Consider the following 20,551-nt stretch of genomic DNA (forward strand, 5'->3'; position numbering starts at 1 on the left):
ATGCCAGAAAAGATTACGGAGAAGCGGAGAGACCACCTAGCTGGCAACAGGGAAGATGTGGAGGGGGAGGCTGACCTCCTTTCCCTCTCTCACTCCTTTTTTTAAGATGGACCAATCTAACCATTTACAGATACTCCTGCCCTGCCCACTGGAAGCAGAACTGGATCTGGAACTGCTGGCTGAGTAGATCCAGTACCAGTGCAACTGTGGCTGGTAGAGTAACTTTGTTGCCCTTCTCTTCTGCAAGCTTGTAATGAGCCAGAGAGGACTCTGGGGAAATTTCCTTGAGAGGTAAAAATTCTTATGGAATAACTGGAGATGACAGTTCAAAGACTTCTCTCCCTTCCCCAGCTTCATCACTGGTGAGATAGTGACTAATCATCTGTGAGATGTGGGGTTAGAATGAGAGCACCTGAAGACAGCAGGAGCTGTGATTCAGTGACTAAAATGTAGCCTACGAAGGGCTGAAAGCATGTGATATCTTGCAGCCCAAAGCTCTCGCAGAGGGCTGGGTTTTTCCTTTAGGAGAGATCTGTCTGTGCACAGCAGGGAAGTCATCCCACTGTGTCCACTGAACATACACAAAGTGAAGAGCTACAAAGATAGCGTGAGGTCCTCCTAAAGCCAGGCATAACAGTTCAAAAGTAGCTCATTAAATGATTTTAAGGCTTTTCTGCAGAGAGGTGTAGCAAAAGTAGGCTTCAGCACTGTTGAAGCCATTCCACACAGTGTTGAATGGAACTTGTTTCCTGGAAACTCTAGTTTTCAAGAAGACTGCCCAATACCTTTGGCCAAGAAAGGATGTATGGTGTGCTTAGGGTTGTTTTGCTGGGGGGAGAGCTGCACCTTTTGGAAGGATGGGGATTGATAGACAAGCATGGGGCTCAAAGATGACTATTTCTGAGAGAGTAGGAGGGATTCCTTTTTTTTTTTTTTTCTGCTGCTGAAGGTCTTCATTTTCAACAATAAAAAATAAAGGCCCCTAGCTTAAATATCTTGCACCTTAAACACACCTAGAGCCTGCAGTAATGTGACTAAGTTCCCTTTTAAAAGAAGAGGACAAGAAATACCCCTACAGGTAAGATTAGGTAGGAATCACCTTCCAATTTTCCTCCTACTGCAGCTATTGGCTTTTAAGGTAGCATGTGTTACTGTTGAAATAGTAGTTGTGGTAGCTGTGTTCCTCACTTCAGGCTGAAGTAGTGGCTGACTGGAAGTACTCCTAAGGCTAAGAAAACACTGCTCCAGAGCAGCTCATTGCTTGGAGCAGAAGATGGTACTGAACTAGGCTTGTTTTTATCTGGGATATTTCAGATAATTATGCCGTTGTCTAGAGGTGTTTTTGCTGAAGCACCTTACATGGCGTTTGACTCTGCAGGTAAACAGAGAAATGCTTAATTCATGAATCCTAAAGGTATTTGTCAAGACAATTACTCTGGGCACTTCTAAAACACATGTATTTAGACATTAAGGCAACAAAGTAACTGTGAACAGCTGGGTTCACCTACAATGAGGTTTAGATAAATGTCTTTCCTGAAGTGTTGAATTAGTGACCGCAGGAGCCTCTGACAAGTGCCTGCTTTGTAAAATTCCTTCTGCTTTATTAGAAAAGTTACAGTAGAAGTGTTTTTAAAAAAGTTGCTATAAAAATCTATTTACAAGTTCTCCAGAACTGCAGAGTGTCTCCCTCTGAGTCTGCTAGGGATGAGCAATCTCCACAAGCAGAGGTTTCCAAACTGTAAACAGGTTTTGAGTGTTAGCTCCAAAGCTGGCCTCTATCTCCCACTTCCCAGTGTTTAAGCTGCTGAAGAGGCAGGAGGAAAGATGGCCAGTCAGCACTCTGGAGTCTGTCCCACACCTTATTTCCCTTATGGTGAAAAGCCCTACTTTTTTTTTTTCTCAGGCCTCTGAAATACAACAGGTTTGTGGCCGGGTTGGCTCAGGGGAGTAGAAAGGCACTTAAGCCCACATCAGCAGTATCTACTCCTTCCTGCCCTGTGCCACAGAAGTGTTCCAGGCTTATGTCTAGAGGGGATTTTTCCTAACGTCTATCATTGCTGGGTGGTAAGGCACGGGGGTGGCATTCAGGCTGGCTCTGCGCAGCTCCCTGCGGGACTTGGAGGCAGAAGTGAGGTTCCGTGGCAGGTGCACCTCATGGGACTGCCCCCCTCTGAGCAAGTGCTCTGCGTCCCTCTGCCGAAGGTCCATGGGGTTGTCGTTGGGCAGGGAAGAACGCCGCCATGTCGATGGCAAAGGGGCATGGACCAGATCTCTGCTGTCATCCCTGACCCGATGGCTTTCTTCAGCAACAGCTTGGGGCAAGTGCTGTTCCCCAAGGCTGGATTCTTCACAGATGCCAAGTGCAGGAGGAGGTCTCTCCCCAGCCCCGTGAATGTTTCTCTCCATCCCTGCTGGGAAAGATGCTGCAGTGAGCTGAACATCAGGATCACTTTAGTTTTCTCATCAAAATCAATACCTGTAAAGCGCTTGCTCAGTGCCAGCACTGAACCACTCCAGCACTGCTCCTGGGTGCTGGCAGCTTGCCTCTAATTCGCTAGGAATGGCAAAGCCCAAGACTGGGGCCTCCCTTACCTTTGGTTTGTCCTGGATGGAGGTTCATGTTACTCAGCCTCTGGTTTAGCTCCTGGTTTGCCCACATATATCGGCTCAGCTCCTTTTCCAGCACCTGAATCCTCCCCTCATACTGCATCTTGCTGCTGGCCAGCTCCTCATCCATGTGCTCTACAAGGAGAAACAGTGCTATTTCAAGCCACAGAGCCCTACAAAAGCTGAAGAAGAGCTAGCATGGGCCCAAGAACATGCTAGGCAGCAGCTGATGAAAGCAGTGCTGCAGCTGCTTGTTGCTGTTACCGCGGCTCTGCTGGAGCAGTAATTGCATGTTCTGCTCATGCTCCTTCTGCTGCAGGGTGAGCTGGCGGTCCATCTCCAGGCGCTGGCGCTCCACGGCCACCTCCAGCCAGTACACCAGCTGCTGCTGCTCTTCCAGCTGCATCTCCAGCTCTGAAAAGGCGATATGCTGCCTGTGCTGATCCTCACGCAGTGTCACCACCTGTCCAGGGCCCAAGAACAAAGATCTCTCAACCCCTTCAGAGCCTGAGGAGCCTTCCTGCCCCACCCAGCCTGACCAAGTTAGGTTTTTTTGGTACCATGTGTGAAGAAGGGTAGTATTTCTAGGCTGTCACAGCTACCTCAAGGAAGCAAACAATACATGGCTGCACTGCTGTGGCAGAGCCACCACAGGGATCAGTGCATCCTGGTACCAGCACCTAAGCCCTATTCCAGGTGTTGGGACAGGTGGGCTAGCTTTGCAGGGCAGAAGCACAGTGGGAGGGAGACAGAAGGCCCAAGACTGAGGAAAACGGTTTGGTCAGATGCAACAGCTCCCTCCAGCGCCAAATGCAGTCTGATTCCCACCTTGTCGAAGTACTTGCAAAGCAGAGCTCGGGTCTCAGAGGAGGAGAGGTAGCTCAGCTTGGCCATGAGGTTCATCTCACACTGCGACAGCAGGCTGGCTGAGGCCCGCAGGACTCGCTGCCTGCACGTGATGGACTCATTCTTGTACTCAATGGCAGCATCCAGAGCCTCAATAGCCTCATCCAGCTGGAACAAGATCCGTTCTTCCTGCCAAGGCAGAACTGCAATTACCATCTGAGGTTGGGGTTAGTGTGCAGGATAGGGAACAGCATCCATGTGGGACCAAAGTGTTCACGCCCTCCCTACCCCACTCTCACCTAGCATCCCACCTCCTTTTTCAACGTGTAGCCCCAACATTACCAGCAGAAAGCTGGGATATGCACAGTTGAGGGACCTGTGGGAGCATCTGCTAATGGCCCCATGACCAAATCTTTACCCTACTTCTCCTATTTTGCACTCTTGCAAGCAGAGCAGCCCTGCCAAAGAATGGGTACCTCTGGGGACAGCAGGGTGCCCTGGCGCAGCTTGTTGTCTAGCTCCAACCTCTGTTTGAGCAGCTGGTCCTTCTCCTGGCGCAGGCTGTTTATCTCCTGGCGGATCTGTTGCTGGTCGTGGGCACTGCCATGGCGCAGCAGTCCGTTCTTCTCTGTCAGCTCCTTTTCCAAGTGCTCCAGGCGGCTGGACATGCGTACTATGTCATCTGTCAGGGCCTGCAGCAGAAGATGCTTGAGAGAACCTGCTCTAAAGGAAAGCCAGGCCTCCCAACCCCTTTCCTCCCCCTTCACAGGTCAAGTCATAACCCTCCACTGCCACACACAGAGAGGCCTTGGCTTATCAAACCACTAGCTCAGAGGCACAGCACAAGCAGGTTCTCTGGTGGTAGAGGCAGATGGATTTCCTACCTACTTCCCAATGACACTACCTCATCCTGGCCTGCAGCTCTCTGCCAGACCCAGAATGGCACCTAGTCATCCCCTCACAGGCCCTTTCCTCTCCCACCTCTCTGCTGGGAGTCAAGCAAGGGGCAGAGGTGTCACACTCTCCTCCCACCTGGCTGGAACGCAGGCGTTTGCTCTCCAGGCCATTCTTCTCCTGCAGCAAGGCCTCCTTTTTGGCCACAATAGCTTCCCGTTTCCTCAGCTCATCCTCCAGCTCATCCAGGGCCCGGCGCTGCTCAAGGACTTTATCCATTTCCATGTCCAGCCACTTTTTCTGTTCCTCAATTTTCTGATGGAGGAGAGGAAAAGGGCATGTGCATGTGAGCGGACAGCACTAGCAATCTGAGAACTACTAGACTAGGGAGCAAGGGGGCTGAGCTCAGACCTAGAATCTTGGTTCCATCTCTGCCAACCTATATGGCCCAGTCTCCATTGGTTTTATCCTCCCAGCTCCTCCAAGAGGCAGAGCTGAGCTGGATCCCCAGCTGTCAAGGAGGCCTAGGGAGCCATATCTCCCACAATCCCTGTACCAACAGACAAGATTGCACAGGTTCTCTACTAATGCTTAGACTTAAGAAGGATCCTGGCCATGGAGGTAAGGGATGATCTCTAAGTACTTTGCTGCCGGACACAAATGACATTAGGCACTGTCCTCCTTAAGGACAGGACAGGCTAGGGACTGAGCATGCCACAGCACATCTCAAGCTAAGGCACCCACTTCCAGGTGTCCCTTGTCAGCCTGTAGCATGGCACAGCAGTCCCCTTTGAAGGGGAAGGGCAAGCCAGGCCTACTGTGCCTGTACCTGCTGCTGCTCCAGGCTGATCACAGAGCCGTTGCTGCCGCTTCGCCGCTTCCTCTGGAAAGCTGCGATTTCCTCGGTTTTGATGCGCAGAATCTTCTGGTGCTGCTCATGCTTCAGTTCCAGTTCCTGCATGGAGAGGAGCAACTGTCAGCCTTTGAGAGACTGGAAGCTGTTTGCTCCAGAGCCAGGGACTGCGGGCTGGTGGACAGGTTATGCTCCCAAGCTAGCTCTTTAAATACTCTTAAAAACTGTAGTACCCACCATACTCTCCCCAGCCTGATGCTCTCTTGGACAGTTGGAGGCACCATCAGAACTACCCTTGCCTGTCCAGTGGCTTGCAGAGCCCACCCGTCATCTTCATCTCAAATACAGTTCTATCAAAACTGCTCCTGCCAGCTCCTACCTTGACTCGGTGCTGCCGTTTATTCATCTCCGTCTCCAGCCGCCGTTTCTGCTCGCTCTCTTCTCGCAGCCGTTTCTGCAGCTGGCCCTGCTGCCGCCGCATCAGCTGAATGTTCCTCTCCAGCTCCTGCACTCGCTTCTCACTCTGGGTTGAAAGTGACACCAGCCTCTCCGTTGCCTGCTTCTTCTTGCTTAGAACCTGCCAGGTGAGAGCTACCCTTAGGCTCGGCAGCTTGCCCACACCCTTTGTGGAGAGTGCCCCAACCCACCAGGCCCTGGTGGGCAAAGCCAGACGGCCTCTGTTCACACTGACCTGTGCCTTGCTCTGGGCAGCTGCCAGGCGTGTGCGATACTCTTCCAGTTTGCGCTTCTCCCCAGGGTCCCATGGCTCTTTGCCCTCCAACTCCTGGAGGTGCTTCTGGCTGTCGCTCAGCTCTGCCCGCACCTGCTCTGCCTCCTGCTCCAGCTCGCTGATCTTCTGGCAGTACTGCTTGTTCAGAGTCTGGGCGTCCTTGCCTGCAACATACACGTCTCCACGCTGACACCCAGGCCGTTCTCTGGCCGCCAGGGTCCCATGGAAGGGCTGCATCTGCCCCTGGCTGCGGCATCGCTGCCCTGCGATCTGGCTGGCACAGCTGCCATATGGGTGTGAGCTGGTGCAGCCTGCGTGCACAGGCGAGGAACTGCTTCCCTTCCTGACTGACTGAATGGGTGAACTTCTTCCCTGAAGAAGTTCCTCATTAGTGCCCCAGACACAGCACCAGACCTTTACTTCCTTGGCCTTGCAGGTCTGCTCTGTCTCATCAAACTTTTTTGGCAGGTGGCTATAGAGACTGGGTGCAGAGACTTCTAGCCCTCCCTCTCTCAGCTCCCCAGTGCTCTCCTTGCCCTCAGCTACTCTGGGGAAGGCATTTGGGGAGAAACTACTATGAAAGGTCCCAGTCAGCCAGAGGACAGAGAAACAGCACTTCGCTGCCTACAGGAGAACAACTGAACACAGACAACATGGAGACAAAGGTGAGTGTGGGAATGGAGACCAAGGATCCCAACCAGGAGGAGATTCACAGGGAACAGGTGCATATTCCCCAACTGCCTCGCCAGCAGCTCTGCACCTGTCTTAATGAGCTCCGTGATCAGCTCCTCCTTCATACGGATGTTGATTGCCAGCTCTCGTATCTTCTGCTGTGCTTGCACCAGCCTCCACTCAGAGTCCTTCCCTGGAAGGCGTTCCCGCAGACTGACCAACTGCTCCCGCCTCCTGCAGGCCTCTGCAACACAGATCCCCAGGTAAGGATGCTCCCCTCTTAGCAGCCATGTGACAGAAGGACAATCAGAACTCAGATCTGTAACTAAAACTGGCACAGCATCGCCCAGTCACCTCCAGCTTCCACCAAACCATGCAGCTCTTGCGAGATCCCAGCAGGCTAACTTTCTCCACAAGCAAAGCAGCTGGACTCTCATCTGCTCCATTTTGTCCTCTGGTTCAGCCAGGCCCTCCTATCAAAAGTACTTAGCAAAACACTGCCAGCCCTAGGAAGCCTGCCCAACAACCTACAGTTTCTACTTGCCTTTGGGCAGCTCTGACTGCTCCTCCTGAATCAGCTGGGTATTGCCTCCACTCGGCTCCTCGCCCAACTTGATGCAGATCTCCTTCTTGCTCCAGCTTTGGATCCCATTTCTAGAAAGAGCAGCAAATTAATCATTTGGGTCTGAGCACTACTAGAGCTGTTTCCAGTAAGGACTCTCATGATCCACAGAGTAAGACAGGGCTTCAGAGGGAGATGGAAACAGCAGGAATGAAGTTCAGGAATGAAGCTAACTAGCTCCTTGGTAAGCAGTCAGCTGTCTCAACAGAATTACTGACCCCAGAGATGGCATTTGCTTCAACATCCTACATGAGGGCTGAGATGCAGAGGTGGGAGACTGAGCTCAGCTCTGCAGCACAGCCATCTCCAAACAGTGCTGGGCCAGGGCCTTATGACTGCAGTGGCAACGCACAGTGCTGCAACAGCCTCAACTCACCGACGCCGATACAGGGACCGTTTCTGTTCCCACTCTTCCTCCTCTTCTGAGGACAGCTGTGCCAGGTTCTCTGAGGCCTGGCTGAACTCCCTCCTCAGCACCACATCTTTGATCTCTGGGTTGCCAGTCAGATGCTGCACGGGGCTCGGACAACAGACTGCTAGGTCCTCTTCCTGGCAGGAGGGATTGCTGTCAAGCTGCTGGGGTAGAGAATCAGACAGAGATGAAACATGCTGCATGAGAGCCCATGTTAGAAGCTGACTCTCAGCTGGGCATTGCAACCAAGAGCAACAAAGCAGAGTTCAGTGTATTTTCAGGGGAACTGCAGTGTTCCCACACCTAGCTGGAAGTCCTCCTGTCTTCTGCTGCTCAGAAGCTGAGCAAAAGTCTGGAACTAGCTGGTAGGATTAAAGTAAAGGCCTCAGTTTCAAAGCTGGCTGCTTTTGCCAGAGATGTGAATCTTTCCTGATGTGAACTGAGCATAGTCCTCTGGACTACACTTTTGACAAGGTTAATGTGCAGGGGTGGGAAAAGCCAGCTCCTAAGGTGAAGGGACTCAGAGTGAAAAGGCAGCACCTGCTAAATGGAGGCATTCACAGCAAAGATTTGCACTCTCACCTTCCTACAAAGGCCTCTTCCACTCTGCTCAGCAAGAAGGAGACCGGAGGGAACCATGCTGAGGCCATGGGACTGTGCAGCATCCAGAGGGGCCGTGTGAGGTCTCTGGGTGACAGTCACCAAATGGAGGTTTTCCAGCAGTTCTGGCACACACAGACTTGGCATTGCCATCTCCAAGCGCACATGCAGCTCTGAGATCTTATCCTGCTGTTCCTGCAGTTTGTCACTCTAGGAGGCAACAAGAAAAATGGGATCACAAACATGTCAATCCCAAATCTGCTGCACAGGAGCCCAGAGGCCAGGCTGTAGTCACCCCTGTTGTCTGAGGCAAAGGGGAAGAGTGGGGCAGGTCTCTTCTAAGAAAGTAGAGCCCAGAAATACCTGTCGTTTATACTGCTCCATGGCATCCTCCAGGGCAGCCAGGAAATCACGGTTCTCCTCCTCCAGGCGCTCCACTTGCTTCTGCAGTTTGGCCACATGCTCATCTTTGACGGACTCACACCCCTTCTCAGTGTTCACCTGCCCCCAAAATACAAGAAATTAGTATCTGCCTTTGTCCTTCCCTCCCTGCCCTGGTCTCTACAGAGGCACGGCAGCTCTGCAGACACAGCTCTGCAAAGATTTTGCTTCTGAAATAAACATCAGAGTGAAAGCTGAATCCATCCTGTCTCTGCTTTCCAGGAGGATCGTGTCTTTCTGCCTCCCTTTGGCCTCTGGACCAGGTTGCCCTGAGCCAGGTTTTCCTCCACTCCCTCTCCTGACCCTTCCACAGTGCCAGGCAGTGGCTGTTGCTCTCTGCTCCAAGGCTGCTGTATTCAGTGGCAGGTCAGGTGAACACCACCTCCTCCCCTCCTCAGAGCTACTGCAGCCTCTTCATTTTCCCCAAATGGCTATAGGGGCTCATGCCAGACCACTGGAGTGCTTCATGGAAAAAATCTTCTGTCTTTTCCTATACTAATATAGGGCCTCCTTTGCTGTCCTCACTGGGCACCTCCGTAACTCTGCTCTCCCTCTCAGGCAACAAACAGACTTTGGCGGTTGTGCTGTGCTTTATCAGGAGGCTATGCCCACACCCAAGCACAGAGCTAACACCCCAATCGTTACCTGGGCTTTTGCCAGCTTTGAGCCTTGTCCCTCAAGGCTCTGGTCCTCCGCAGAGGTGCTCTCGATGCCGCTATCCAGCCCAGCTGAGGTGAGCTCGCTCCTCTCACTTTCCACGGCACACAGCCACTCCTTAACCCGCAGGATCTGTTCCATGGTGAGGTTGCTGTCCTCCTGCAGCTCCATCAGCAGCCGATATGCAGCATCCGTGCACGTCCGGTAGTGAGCACACTCTGCCAGCAGGCGAGCCGTGGGGTCTTGCGAGCCCTGTTTGGTGGTGTCCGAGCGGTTGATGATGCGGGTCTCTGAGCGGTGCCGTTGCTCCAGTGCCTTCTGCAAGTTCTTTATCTGCAGATGAAGCTCTTCGACATGCTCCGTTTCCTTGCGGCAGTTCACCACGGCCTTGTTCTGGATGTTCTGAGCTCGGCTGGCATAATTCAGTGTGTTGAGGCTCTCATCAAAGTCAGAGGAGGAAGGGCTGACACAGGCTATCATGACAGTCTGGGCATTCCCCCCCAGGGAATCTTTTAGGATCCTAAGCAGAAGCACAGACACAGGCAATTAAAAGGGTTGAAATGCAGAATAATGCAGGAAACAGAGGGGTATCACCTACCTATCCATTTACAAGGTTAAACGCAATGAAAATGATATTGTCTCTCTCTAATCAGTTCAGCACCAGTGAAGTGATCCGAATGATTAAGCAGAGGAATAACATTTGCACCATGGCACATTTCCTTCTGGGAAATTCCCGAGGCTCTGGGCTACCTGATTCTGCGATCACTGCTAGGTGCATGCCACAAGGCAGCCTACTGTAGATTGCAAAGGACATCTGTTTAAGCTAAAAACTAACTGCAGGCCAGCTCATTATAAGCAAACCATCCAAGAAGTCTACTGGAAGCACTTTCTAGTCACTGCTAAGCAGGAATGGGCAGAATAACCCACACTGACATGCAATCTCAGCTTCAGTAGCATGAATCATCCAAGCCTTGTCTTCTGCAGCACTGGAACAAGCTAGTCTTCATTTTTATCCTGGCCTCATTGTTTCTCCAGCTTCTCTACAGAAAAACCCACATATAGGGTGGACTTTTAAGATGCTGTGAGGCACAGGGGGTCAACTGACCTCTTGCAATCAAGCAGACAGTCCGAGAGCCCCGGTGTGAGAGCACAAGGGACAACTCACCCACCAGACTTCTCTCAGGTAGATTAGGGGACTGCCAGGCTGAGCATGGGAGAAGACTTTCAGCAGGCCAGAAAGGCAGAGAGAAGCCTCATGTCCCTCCTGTTGGGCCATGCACCCACGAGAGGTGTGCAGAGCGTTGGGGTCCCGGTCCCATCCTGTACCTGGTAATTTTGGAGTCCCTGTAAGGAATATGGCTGCACTTCCTCCGAGGGTCTCCCAAGGCACTGATCACGTTGCCCAAGGCCAGCAGACCACTGTTGATCTGGATGCTCTCTTTCAGCCTCTCCCCCGTGTTTCCAGTCTTCACAATTCGCTCTGAGCCCGCAAGGTCCACAAAGTGAAACTTGGAGACCAGCACTTGGCCCGAGGCAGGGACTGAGGCGCGATCATGGAGGGTGAGGCGAGTAAGGCGGCCAGCCCCACGCCGCTGCTCCATGGTCACCGTGAAGATGGTGTGCGAGCGGCTTGACTGTGCGTTGATGTGGGTAGCTCCCGTGTGCTTGGCTGTGTTACCCATCTCCAGCAGGCTCAAGACCTCGTCCAGCCCTTCCACTTCTGACTCTTTCACACCGCAGAGCACTGCAATGGCAAACGCAGCTGTCACTGCAAGGGATGGGCTGCCCAAGGAAATCCGCACAAAGGAGCAGCAGAGCCTGCGGTCTGGAACAGCCCCAGAGCGCACTGAAGCAGCTCGCTCCTGCGAACCTTCTCGCACCATAAACCACAGTTCTCAGCAGCACACAAAGGCTGAGGCTCGGAGTCTGAGGGGGTCCCTTGCAGCCCCTCTCGTGCAGCCTGGTGCCACTGCTCTATTCATATTGTGCCGTGCAAATACAGGCTCTTCAGACAGAGCAGGGCTATGCATAGCAAGCTGCTGCAGGAGAGATGTGGAGGAGAAGACCTGGCTCCACCTTACAGGGAAACATATGCCAAAATGGCCTTGCAAATGGGAAGAAAAGGGAGTCCAAGAACAGACACACATACCAATGTTCCCCTTGTCATCCTCCCGGATCTGGATGTCTTTGCTGGCTGTATCCACCTGCAGCAAGTCCCGAAACTCCTCCTTATACACTTCCAGGTAGGACACTCTGACCGTGTAGTCAATCAGGTCATTCTCATCGATGAGCCTGAAGGTCTCAGCCATGGCTCGTGGGATGATGCCCTGCTCATCTTCATTGATGGAGGCTGGCAAAGAGATACGTGTACACAGTCACTGGATGCACTGAGGGCCAGTGCCAGATGGGGACCAAGTCACAACGCAGGAGCCAGGCTGCAGGACACACTTCGTGTAGACAGGAGCAGCCTCACAGCTTCCCCACAGCTCAGCACTAGAAGCCCGGATTAAACTTCCCTGTGAATGTTTTTAAGCCACAGGGCCTTGGGGCAAATCCTATCCCACTGCTCCCTTCCACAGCAGTGGTGCATTCAAGCAACACTGCATGTCTACAGTGCTCCTTGAGAAGAAAAAGGTGTATTAAGGGATCAGCAGGTAACAAACACCATGCCTGAAGCTAGAACATGCTTTCCTTTGAAGCCAGCACTACTCCACAAACTCTCCTAGCACAGACAATTTTTTTGTGCTTGTGGACTGTCTTTATCTGGCCACAGCACTCTGGAACTTGAGTTTAAAATTGTTTTATTTTTTTCATTAACAACCATGTAAAAGGACAATCCCCAAATCTGGTGCAATGATAACCCTAACTGGGAAACTAAAAATAGAGATAAATTTGAAAGTATGGAAACAATTCAGGATTTTCAAATTATGCAGTTAACTAAGGCTGACCAAAACATTTACAGTACGTGCTCAGTAAGATATCTACACAGTCAATAATAACATTAAAATGGCACTTAGAGGAGAAAGCATTTCCTCTTTCCTCCCTTCCTTCATGTAACCAAGTGGGATTAAACCCCCAAGCCTCTTTCTCCTGTTAAAGAATTTTAAAAATCAAAGCTGAAAGAAAGAAGCCAGTCAAAGGCAGCGGTGCTCTAGGGAAATCATCGCCACTGTTTCCAGACCAAACTCAGTCTTCTCGCTTGTCTTTCAGTGGTAAAGAACAAGACTCATATGCTGTGCCTCTCAAGCAAGGTGTTCTCCCTGGGGGGCAGGAACATGCGAGACAGGATCCCCAACGGACACCAACACAGGGGGCCTACAGTGCTTGTGGCTTTGCTGTTCAGGTGTTGAGGGGTGTCTCACCACCGCTTTGCCCAAGGTGTGGTTACAGCCACATGACTGGTGGGGCTGGTGGCGCTGGTGAGGTTGGTGACATTGGCGGGGGGTGAGGTGCTAGGTGGATGGAAGGGGACGGTGAGGTTGGCAGGGATTGGGGAGTGGTAGGGGATGGCGACATTGGCAGGGATGGTGGTGTTGGTGGGGATGGCAGCACTGGTGAGGATGGTGACACTGGCAGGGTTGGTGATGGTGGCAGGGATGGGATGGCAGGGATTGGGGGGATGGTCAGGGATGGTGGCATTGGCGAAGATGGCGGCATGTGTGGGGATGGGGACAGCAGGGGTCGGAAGATGGTAGGGGGTGACAGAGTTGGCAGAGATGGTGACGGCAGGGATTGGGGGATGGCAGCACTGGCAGGGAGGGAGATGGCAGGGGCTGGGGGACAACAGGGGATGGTGGCATTAGTGGGGACGAGGACGGCAGGAGCTGGGGGACACCAGGGGACGGTGGCGTTGGCAGGGGTGGAGATGGCAGAGCTTGGGAGATGCCAGGGGATGGTGGCGTTGGTGGGGACGATGGCGGGGGCCGGGGGCCGGTGGCATTGGCGGGGTGGAGATGGCAGGGGCCAGGGGACGGCAGCGTTGGCGGGGACGAGGACAGCGGGGGCTGGGGGACACCAGGGGACAGCAGCGTTGGCAGGGACGAGGACGGCAGGGGTCGGGGGATGCCAGGGCACAGTGGCGTTGGTGGGGATGAGGATGGCAGGGGTTGAGGGACACCAGGGGATGGTGGCGTTGGCAGAAGCAGAGATGGCAGGGGTCGGGGGATGCCGGGGGCTGGCAGCGTTGGCGGGGACAAGGACGGCGGGGGCCGGGGGACACCAGGGGATGGTGGCATTGGTGGGGACGAGGATGGCGGGGGCCGGGGGACACCGGAGGATGGTGGCATTGGCAGGGACAGAGATGGCAGGGGCCGGGGGACACCAGGGGACAGCGGTGTTGGCAAGGACGCGGGGGCCGGGGAACACCAGGGGATGGTGGCGTTGGCGGGGACGAGGACGGCAGGGGTTGGGGGCCGGTGGCGTTGGCGGGGACGAGGACACGGGGGCCAGGGGAGGCCGGGGGCGGCGGCGTTGGCGGGGACGAGGACGGCAGGGGTTGGGGGCCGGCGGCGTTGGCGGGGACGAGGACGCGGGGGCCGGGGGACACCAGGGGACGGCGGCGTTGGCGGGGACGAGGACGCGGTGGCCGGGGGAGGCCGGGGGATGGTGGCGTTGGCGGGGACGAGGACGCGGGGGCCGGGGGAGGCCGGGGGCGGCGGCGTTGGCGGGGACGAGGACGCGGGGGCCGGGGGACACCAGGGGACGGCGGCGTTGGCGGGGACGAGGACGCGGGGGCCGGGGGAGGCCGGGGGCGGCGGCGCTGGCGGGCGCGGCGGCGGCGGCGGCGGCGGCGGCAGGGGCCGGGCGCGGGGCGGCGGCGCTCACCGACGCTGGCCTCGCCGATGGTGTAGGTCTTGCCGGAGCCGGTCTGGCCGTAGGCGAAGACGGTGGCGTTGAAGCCGCGGAAGAAGGCGCGCAGCAGCGGCTGCACGCAGGCCCGGTACACGGCCGCCTGCCCCGCGCCCTCGGGCAGCACCGCGGCGAAGCGGAAGCGGCGGCGGTGGCCCAGCGCCACCTCGCCCGTGGCGGCGTCGCCGCGCAGGCAGGGCCGGTGCCCGCGCAGCACCTCCTTGGGCAGCAGCGGCCGCACGCGCACCGCCACGCGCACCGCCGCCCCCTCCGGGCCCATGGCGGCCCCGGCCCCCACAGACACGGCCGCGGCCCCGGCCCCGGCCCCGGCGCGCCGCGATGGCGTCAGGCGGCTCCGCCCCGGCCCGGCTCGGCCCGGCCCCGCCGCCCCGGCCCGGCCCGGCCCGGCCCGGGCGCGGCCCCGCCGTTGCTGGGGAACGGCCCGTGCGGCCCGCGGCTGCCTCCACCCGGCCGGGCCCCCGGGGGGAACAGCACGGCCCGGCCCGGCCCCCCGGGGCATCAGGGGACCCCCAGCCCCGTCACCCCCGAGTGTCAGGGGACCCCCAGCCCCGTCACCCCCGGGTGTCAGGGGATGCACCGGGCCCCGTCACCCCCGGGGCATCAGGGGACCCCCAGCCCCGTCACCCCCGGGTGTCAGGGGATGCACCGGGCCCCGTCACCCCCGGGTGTCAGGGGACCCCCAGCCCCGTCACCCCCAAGTGTCAGGGGATGCACCGGGCCCCGTCACCCCCGGGTGTCAGGGGACCCCCAACCCCATCACCCCCGGGTGTCAGGGGATGCACCGGGCCCCGTCACCCCTGGGTGTCAGGGGACCCCCAGCCCCGTCACCCCCGAGTGTCAGGGGATGCACCGGGCCCCGTCACCCCTGGGTGTCAGGGGACCCCCAGCCCCGTCACCCCCGGGTGTCAGGGGATGCACCGGGCCCCGTCACCCCCGGGGCATCAGGGGACCCCCAGCCCTGTCACCCTCGGGTGCCAGGGGACCCCCAGCCCCGCCGTGCCACCCTCTGAGGCTTTAGGGGACCGCAGCCAGCCCTGCCACCGCGGGGCCTCGAGGACACAGCCGTTCCCGCCTCCAGCTGGGCAGGGAGCAGCGCGGAGGCCGAGCCGGCACCCGTGTCCCCAGGGCACCCTGCGGGATCCCCTGCCGGCACGAGGGAACCTCTCCGGCTGCTCCTGGCTGGGCTCCGAGGCCTGCTTTGGTGACACAAGCTGCCTCCTTCAGAGCATGCTGCAGTCCCAGTGCTGGGGCAGCCGTGGCCAAGTGACTGGATCACAAGTGAAATGAGCGTGATGGTCTCAACTTGCAGGTCTTGGTCTCCCTTGCAGAACCATTGGGCATGATGGCCAAAATCAGGGGCCCTGCCCACAGGAGAGAGCGGCTGGGGAGTAAGGAAGGACACAACTCGTGGGATGGGAGAGCAGGGTGGACTAGTGAGACCATGCTGCAAATCAGGGCCAAGGTGTGCGGAGAGGAGAAGACAACCCATGCATTTCTCATTCGATGCTCCATCGCGCAGAGGCAGCTGTGCGGTGGCTCCGGGGACAGGACAGGGGCTGCACGGTCCCGCCGAGGGACAATGTGCCTCACATGCAGGCGCTGGCTGCCTTCGGGGACAGGCTTTGCAGAGCAGCTGCTGCCGACAGCCCGTCCCTCCCAAGCTGCCCCCGCCCGTGCTCGGGGTGGCAGGGCCGGGGCCGGGGGCTGACGTTTGGGCTGATCTGATTGATAACAAAGTTTTTAATCTTCCAGCCTGCAGCTCCTGCTGCGTCACCCCTGCGGCTGCCGGGAATGGTATGGTCCTCACGGATCCCCCGGGCAGCGTGGGAAGCGGTCGCTCCACTGCTCCGCGGAGGGCCGCTGGGACCGCCAGCGAGGGACAGCCCCGCTAGACATGGGCCTGCGGCTCCCGCTGCGCAGGAGTGCCAGCTTCACCCCAGACCACCCTGCCCTCCTGGAGGTGCCTGGCCCCGCTGCCCTGAAAATGGAAGCAAACGTGCTCGTGATGGGAGCGGACAACGTGGGGAAGTCAGGTAAGAAGCAAGCGGTAGCCGAGAGCGGAAAGTTTGCAGGCAGGAACTTTCCATTTCACCCGCAGAAAAAGACTTGAAAACGCCATAGCAGAGTTTGGAGTGAGCTGCAGAGAGCGATGCTGCTGCGATCTGAGCACACGGGTGAGGTAGAGCTGGGTTTGTCGGGCGCAGCTGGGATTCGAGGTGGGGAAGCTGAGCACAGCCTTTCGGGCAGCAGGATGGTGTCTGGGGAAAGGGTTTTCCAGCGAGACGCAGTCCGCTGATGTGCTGGTCTGTGCTCTGCCCCTGCTCTGTTTGCAGAGCTGCTGATGTCTGGAAGGAAACGTGAGGGAGAAAATCCAGAGGTCATTCCTGTCAGTGGGAGTCTACAGGGGACATGATGCCCGACTGCAGTCAGGGTCTGAGCTAACTTTGCTCGGGACCAAAATAAAGGTCCTTAATGCTTAGGGTTGTTTTTATGACTCTTATTCTCCTTTTTGCAGCTTTGACTGTGCGTTTCCTCACCAGGCGTTTTATCGGGGAATACGGAGACATGGGTGAGTGCCAGACCGAGGGCAGTCCTGTTAGCTTACCGCTAGGGACTGGGAAGTCAGCAAGTAAGCCTGATTCTGGCTACAGGATTTGGTTGTTTCCCATCCACCCCTCTGTTTCCCTAGGGCCTTCACCGGCCCCCAGGAGGTTTCATGGTTGTGTTTGTTCCAAGGCCTATTTTTTGACCTCAGAAATGTTTCTTTACGGTGCAAAACGTTCAGGTTGGGGGGAACTGATGGCACAGTTGTGCATGGACTGAATGCTGGGGCAGAGATGAATATCTGGGCAGTTTGGGATGCTTACGGTAGAGGTAATTCTGCCCTGGAGACCAACACACTTTGCATGGTTGTTACTCTGCATAAGGAGCCCTTAGACCTTGCCTGTGGAGTGCAATCTCCACATAGACAGGACAGGCAATGTCATCAGAGTGGACGTGACAGGCTTGTCCCCTGGAGAAAAAGGCCTGGCTTGAGGGAACTGTCTCTTGAGCCTATGAAGACAACATCCTTCATTCTCGTTTTTTGGCAGAATTCATCTACAGCCACAACCTGACCGTGGACGGCCGAGAGATTCTCTTCCACATCTGGGACGTCCCGTGTTCACAGGTGAGAGGGCTCCCCTCGTGTTACATGGTTCCACCCCAAGGAGAAAAGCCCACCCTTTACTAAAAAAATACAAATGGAGTCATGGACTGGAAGCACCAGCTGAGCAAAGCTCTTGCTTCAGACTCACTCAGCAGATGATTTGTAGGCAACTGAACCCTTCTTGCCTGCGGAGTAAAGGGCAGCGACGTTGTTCGCAATCTAGCAAGAGTCATCATAGCCTGCAGTTTTCTGACTGAGAAGGACAGTGGGGGCTGAAGCAGTAATTTTGTCTGCCTGGATTGAGCTCAAGACTTCCTTAACAAAGTGGAAGCGCCGCACTGAGAACCTCACACTATTATCACCTACAGCCTGCAGCACTTCCACACCTGTGTGATAGTGTGAGGACAATAACTCTGACTCCAGTGCCCCCAATCTTGTCACCTTGATGAGGTCTGTTAGGTATTGCTCTGCCTTCCTCTGTGCTCCTGGTTCTCGTTGTCCTGTGTTGCTGCTGCTCACCAGCCATTCCTGTCCTGATAGGCTCCCTCTTCTTTTTCCCGTCTGTTTAATAACATGGGGGTGCTGGACCTGCACCAGCGAAAGGGGTTAGAGCCCTATAGCTGTTCCTGGACCTGCTTGCTGAGCTGGAGAGCAGGAGTTGCTGTTTGGTGCCTCCTTGAACTTGGGACTGTAGAGCACTGCAAGATCCCTGCATCCTGCCTGCTTGCAGGCGGGCTTGGGAGGAGGGCGCTGGATAAATAAACCTTTCCTTTTGCATTTCCTTGCAGTCTGACCTGTGGTGCTGGCTCAGTCTCTGGCAAGCAAGTCTGCCCTGTGGTGATAGAAACTGGACTGTATGCCCTCCATTTGCTGGTTCTTGTAGTTCCGGCTGGTAAACCCTGAACTTGGCTGAGAAGGGCAGTATTTTTGTTTCTATCCTAGCCCTGTGGGCCAGGGAACTTTTCCAGCACTAACATCCTCTTTGGCAATTCACTGGGAGTTGTTTCTGTGTTTAACCCCACTGTTTTGCTCCTGTCCCTTTTCTTTTCCCCAGGACCAGGCAGATCAGGGCTCCTCAGAAGAAAAGCGAATCCAGTGGGCAGACAGCTTTGTCCTGGTCTACAGCATCTGTGACCGTGCCAGCTTCAACATCCTGCCCCTCAAAGTCCAGTTCATCAAGGCGGCCAAGGAGGGTCTGAGCCAGGAGAAGGTGCCCATCGTCATCGTGGGCAACAAACGGGACCTGCACCACCAAAGGGTGGTGTCCAGCGAGGAGGGCCGGCTCCTGGCCCTCTCTTTGGACTGTGGTTTCTATGAGGTCTCGGCTGCCGAGGCCTATCATGGGGCCCTCATGGTCTTCCACGGACTGGCTGAGCGTATCCCTGACACCAGACTGGCACTGAAAAAGGGTACCAGGATCCGTGGCATTGTCAAGAGCATGTCGGCTGTGTTTGCCCGTAAAAGAACAGACTCTCTCTGAGCTACAGCAAGTGCGTTGCTTCTCTGTGTGCTGCCAGCTGGACTTACGCAGTATCTGGCTGGATTGAGCCTCCTCCCTGGGTGCCTGTGGAGACGGGTGTACCTTTGATAAGTACGAAGCTTTCCTTGATTACATACCAACATCAGGATCTAGGTTTGCAGCCATATATGGCCAGTGCAGCCGAGGGCTATAGGGCCTTTCTGTAGCAATGGGGATAAGACCCCCCCAGTAGGCCTGGGCTCCGTTGTATGTCATGGGAAGCTATGAATCCCCCAGCCCTGCCCCTGTGCTCACTGTTGAGGTGCCTCCTTGGTCAGGATTCAGCTGCGTTTTCCTAGTCATGTCTGACATGTCATTATTTAGCACATGGTCTCTGCAGGCCCCCATGAGGCTCTTGGCTCAATGGTGGGAAACACTTTGGGGCAGAATCTCTCCTCTTTGCTATACAAGGTTTTTAGGTGCTTCATACTTTCTCCTTTATTCCTCCAGCGCTGGAAATCAGGTCATTTTGCTGCTACTCCAGGCAGCATTGGAGCTTCCTCAGTGTCTTCTATGGGAAGCTGCCTCGACTGTTGGTGAGCACAGAGGATGCACCACTTCTGTCTGGTAGCACTGCCTTGTTCCCCTGCTCTTATGCTGGGTCCTGGCAGTGCTCCTTCTGCAGGATTCCTGTTACTTCTATCTGTGATACTCGTCAGGGTCCCCTAGTCTGTAATCCTTGATCTGTTCTCACTTTTCCGTTGATTCTCACACCAAACTAGCTGGCAAGATGGGGATTTCTCCGTAGAACGCCTGCCGGTGCTGAGCTGGCTGTGGAATAACCAGCAGTTCCCACGTGTGCGTAGCAGTGTCCGAGTCTCTCCAATCCTGCGTTATCGACTGACCCTGAAGGACCTCAGCAAGGATCCATTGGTCTCCGGTCCCGTCTGCCTTTTCTCCGGGATTCCAAGCAGTGCTGTGCTTTTGAACTGTGAGTCCCCCTGCCAACGGTCCTCCCTCCCACAGCCTTTCAGTGATTGCAGATGTTTCCCTTGTTCAAATGGTTTATAGACTGTGCATGGGAAAATCAGTTCTGTGGCTCATTCCCAGGATGTGGTATTGTGTAGTGCATCTTATAAACCCAGTCCTTCTGTAAAAGCCATGCCTGTCCATCCCTGGAGATGAAAGGAGGCTGGGAGAAGGGACATTGGGCTCAACCCTGAACCTGCCACTGCAGGAAGGCATTTCCCTGCCTCTCCCCCAAACCCTTCACCACTGCCTTGCAAGGCCCCTGGTGTGCCTGGGAATGCTGCCTGTAGGAAGAGGGTTTGTGTGTGTGTGATGAAGACAGTGATTTCTCTATTAATGTCCCACTGTAAATAGAATAAATCTTTTGGGGCAGAAAGCCCCTGGCTCTTCATGGCTGTGAATTTGCGCTCAAGGCATGGGAAGACATCTGTGTTGTGTTGGGCACTACCTGAGCACCACAAACAGCAGAGACTTCTGTACCTGGCTCTCTTCTCTAGGTGTTTCCAGCCCCTTTAGGGCTCCCGGTGTAGACCCAGCTAACAGACCTCTGCAGGGACATTCAGGATCCCACTGTCCCAGCGTTAACAACTTGACAGTGAGGTTTCCTATCCCCCCTCCCTCAGCCCTGGCTCTCACTCTGCTCTGCTCTTGCCTTTTAGTGCCCATGCAGCCACCCAGGCTCATTCACACAAAGAAAATGAGCAAACTGCAC

At 55.6% G+C, this 20,551-nt stretch overlaps 2 protein-coding genes across 3 annotated transcripts; one reads left to right on the forward strand and one right to left on the reverse strand.

The window, feature by feature from the left end:
• Positions 1-1,579: 1,579 nt before the first annotated feature.
• Positions 1,580-14,462, reverse strand: KIF7 (kinesin family member 7). Its single transcript, XM_067305483.1, has 18 exons — positions 14,159-14,462; positions 11,484-11,684; positions 10,661-11,078; positions 9,323-9,854; positions 8,600-8,737; positions 8,219-8,446; positions 7,601-7,800; positions 7,147-7,256; positions 6,691-6,846; positions 5,892-6,094; positions 5,580-5,777; positions 5,177-5,302; positions 4,486-4,662; positions 3,930-4,145; positions 3,436-3,642; positions 2,872-3,070; positions 2,593-2,742; positions 1,580-2,411 (listed from the first exon to the last, which is right to left on the reverse strand). Exons 1-18 carry the CDS (start codon positions 14,460-14,462, stop codon positions 2,026-2,028), a joined length of 4,149 nt encoding a protein of 1,382 aa, XP_067161584.1. The 3' UTR covers positions 1,580-2,025.
• Positions 14,463-16,078: 1,616 nt separating this feature from the next.
• Positions 16,079-20,175, forward strand: LOC106497382 (ras-related and estrogen-regulated growth inhibitor-like protein). Of its 2 annotated transcripts, XM_013958314.2 has the most exons (4): positions 16,079-16,236; positions 16,719-16,772; positions 17,296-17,372; positions 18,406-20,175. In XM_013958314.2, exons 1-4 carry the CDS (start codon positions 16,098-16,100, stop codon positions 18,829-18,831), a joined length of 696 nt encoding a protein of 231 aa, XP_013813768.2. In that variant the 5' UTR covers positions 16,079-16,097; the 3' UTR covers positions 18,832-20,175. The 2 variants fall into 2 exon arrangements, with proteins under 2 accessions (XP_013813768.2, XP_067161639.1); XM_067305538.1 differs by lacking the exon at positions 16,719-16,772.
• The last annotated feature ends 376 nt before the right edge of the window (positions 20,176-20,551 follow it).

The sequence above is a fragment of the Apteryx mantelli genome, chromosome 15, assembly GCF_036417845.1.
Source record: "Apteryx mantelli isolate bAptMan1 chromosome 15, bAptMan1.hap1, whole genome shotgun sequence".
Taxonomy (NCBI): domain Eukaryota; kingdom Metazoa; phylum Chordata; class Aves; order Apterygiformes; family Apterygidae; genus Apteryx; species Apteryx mantelli.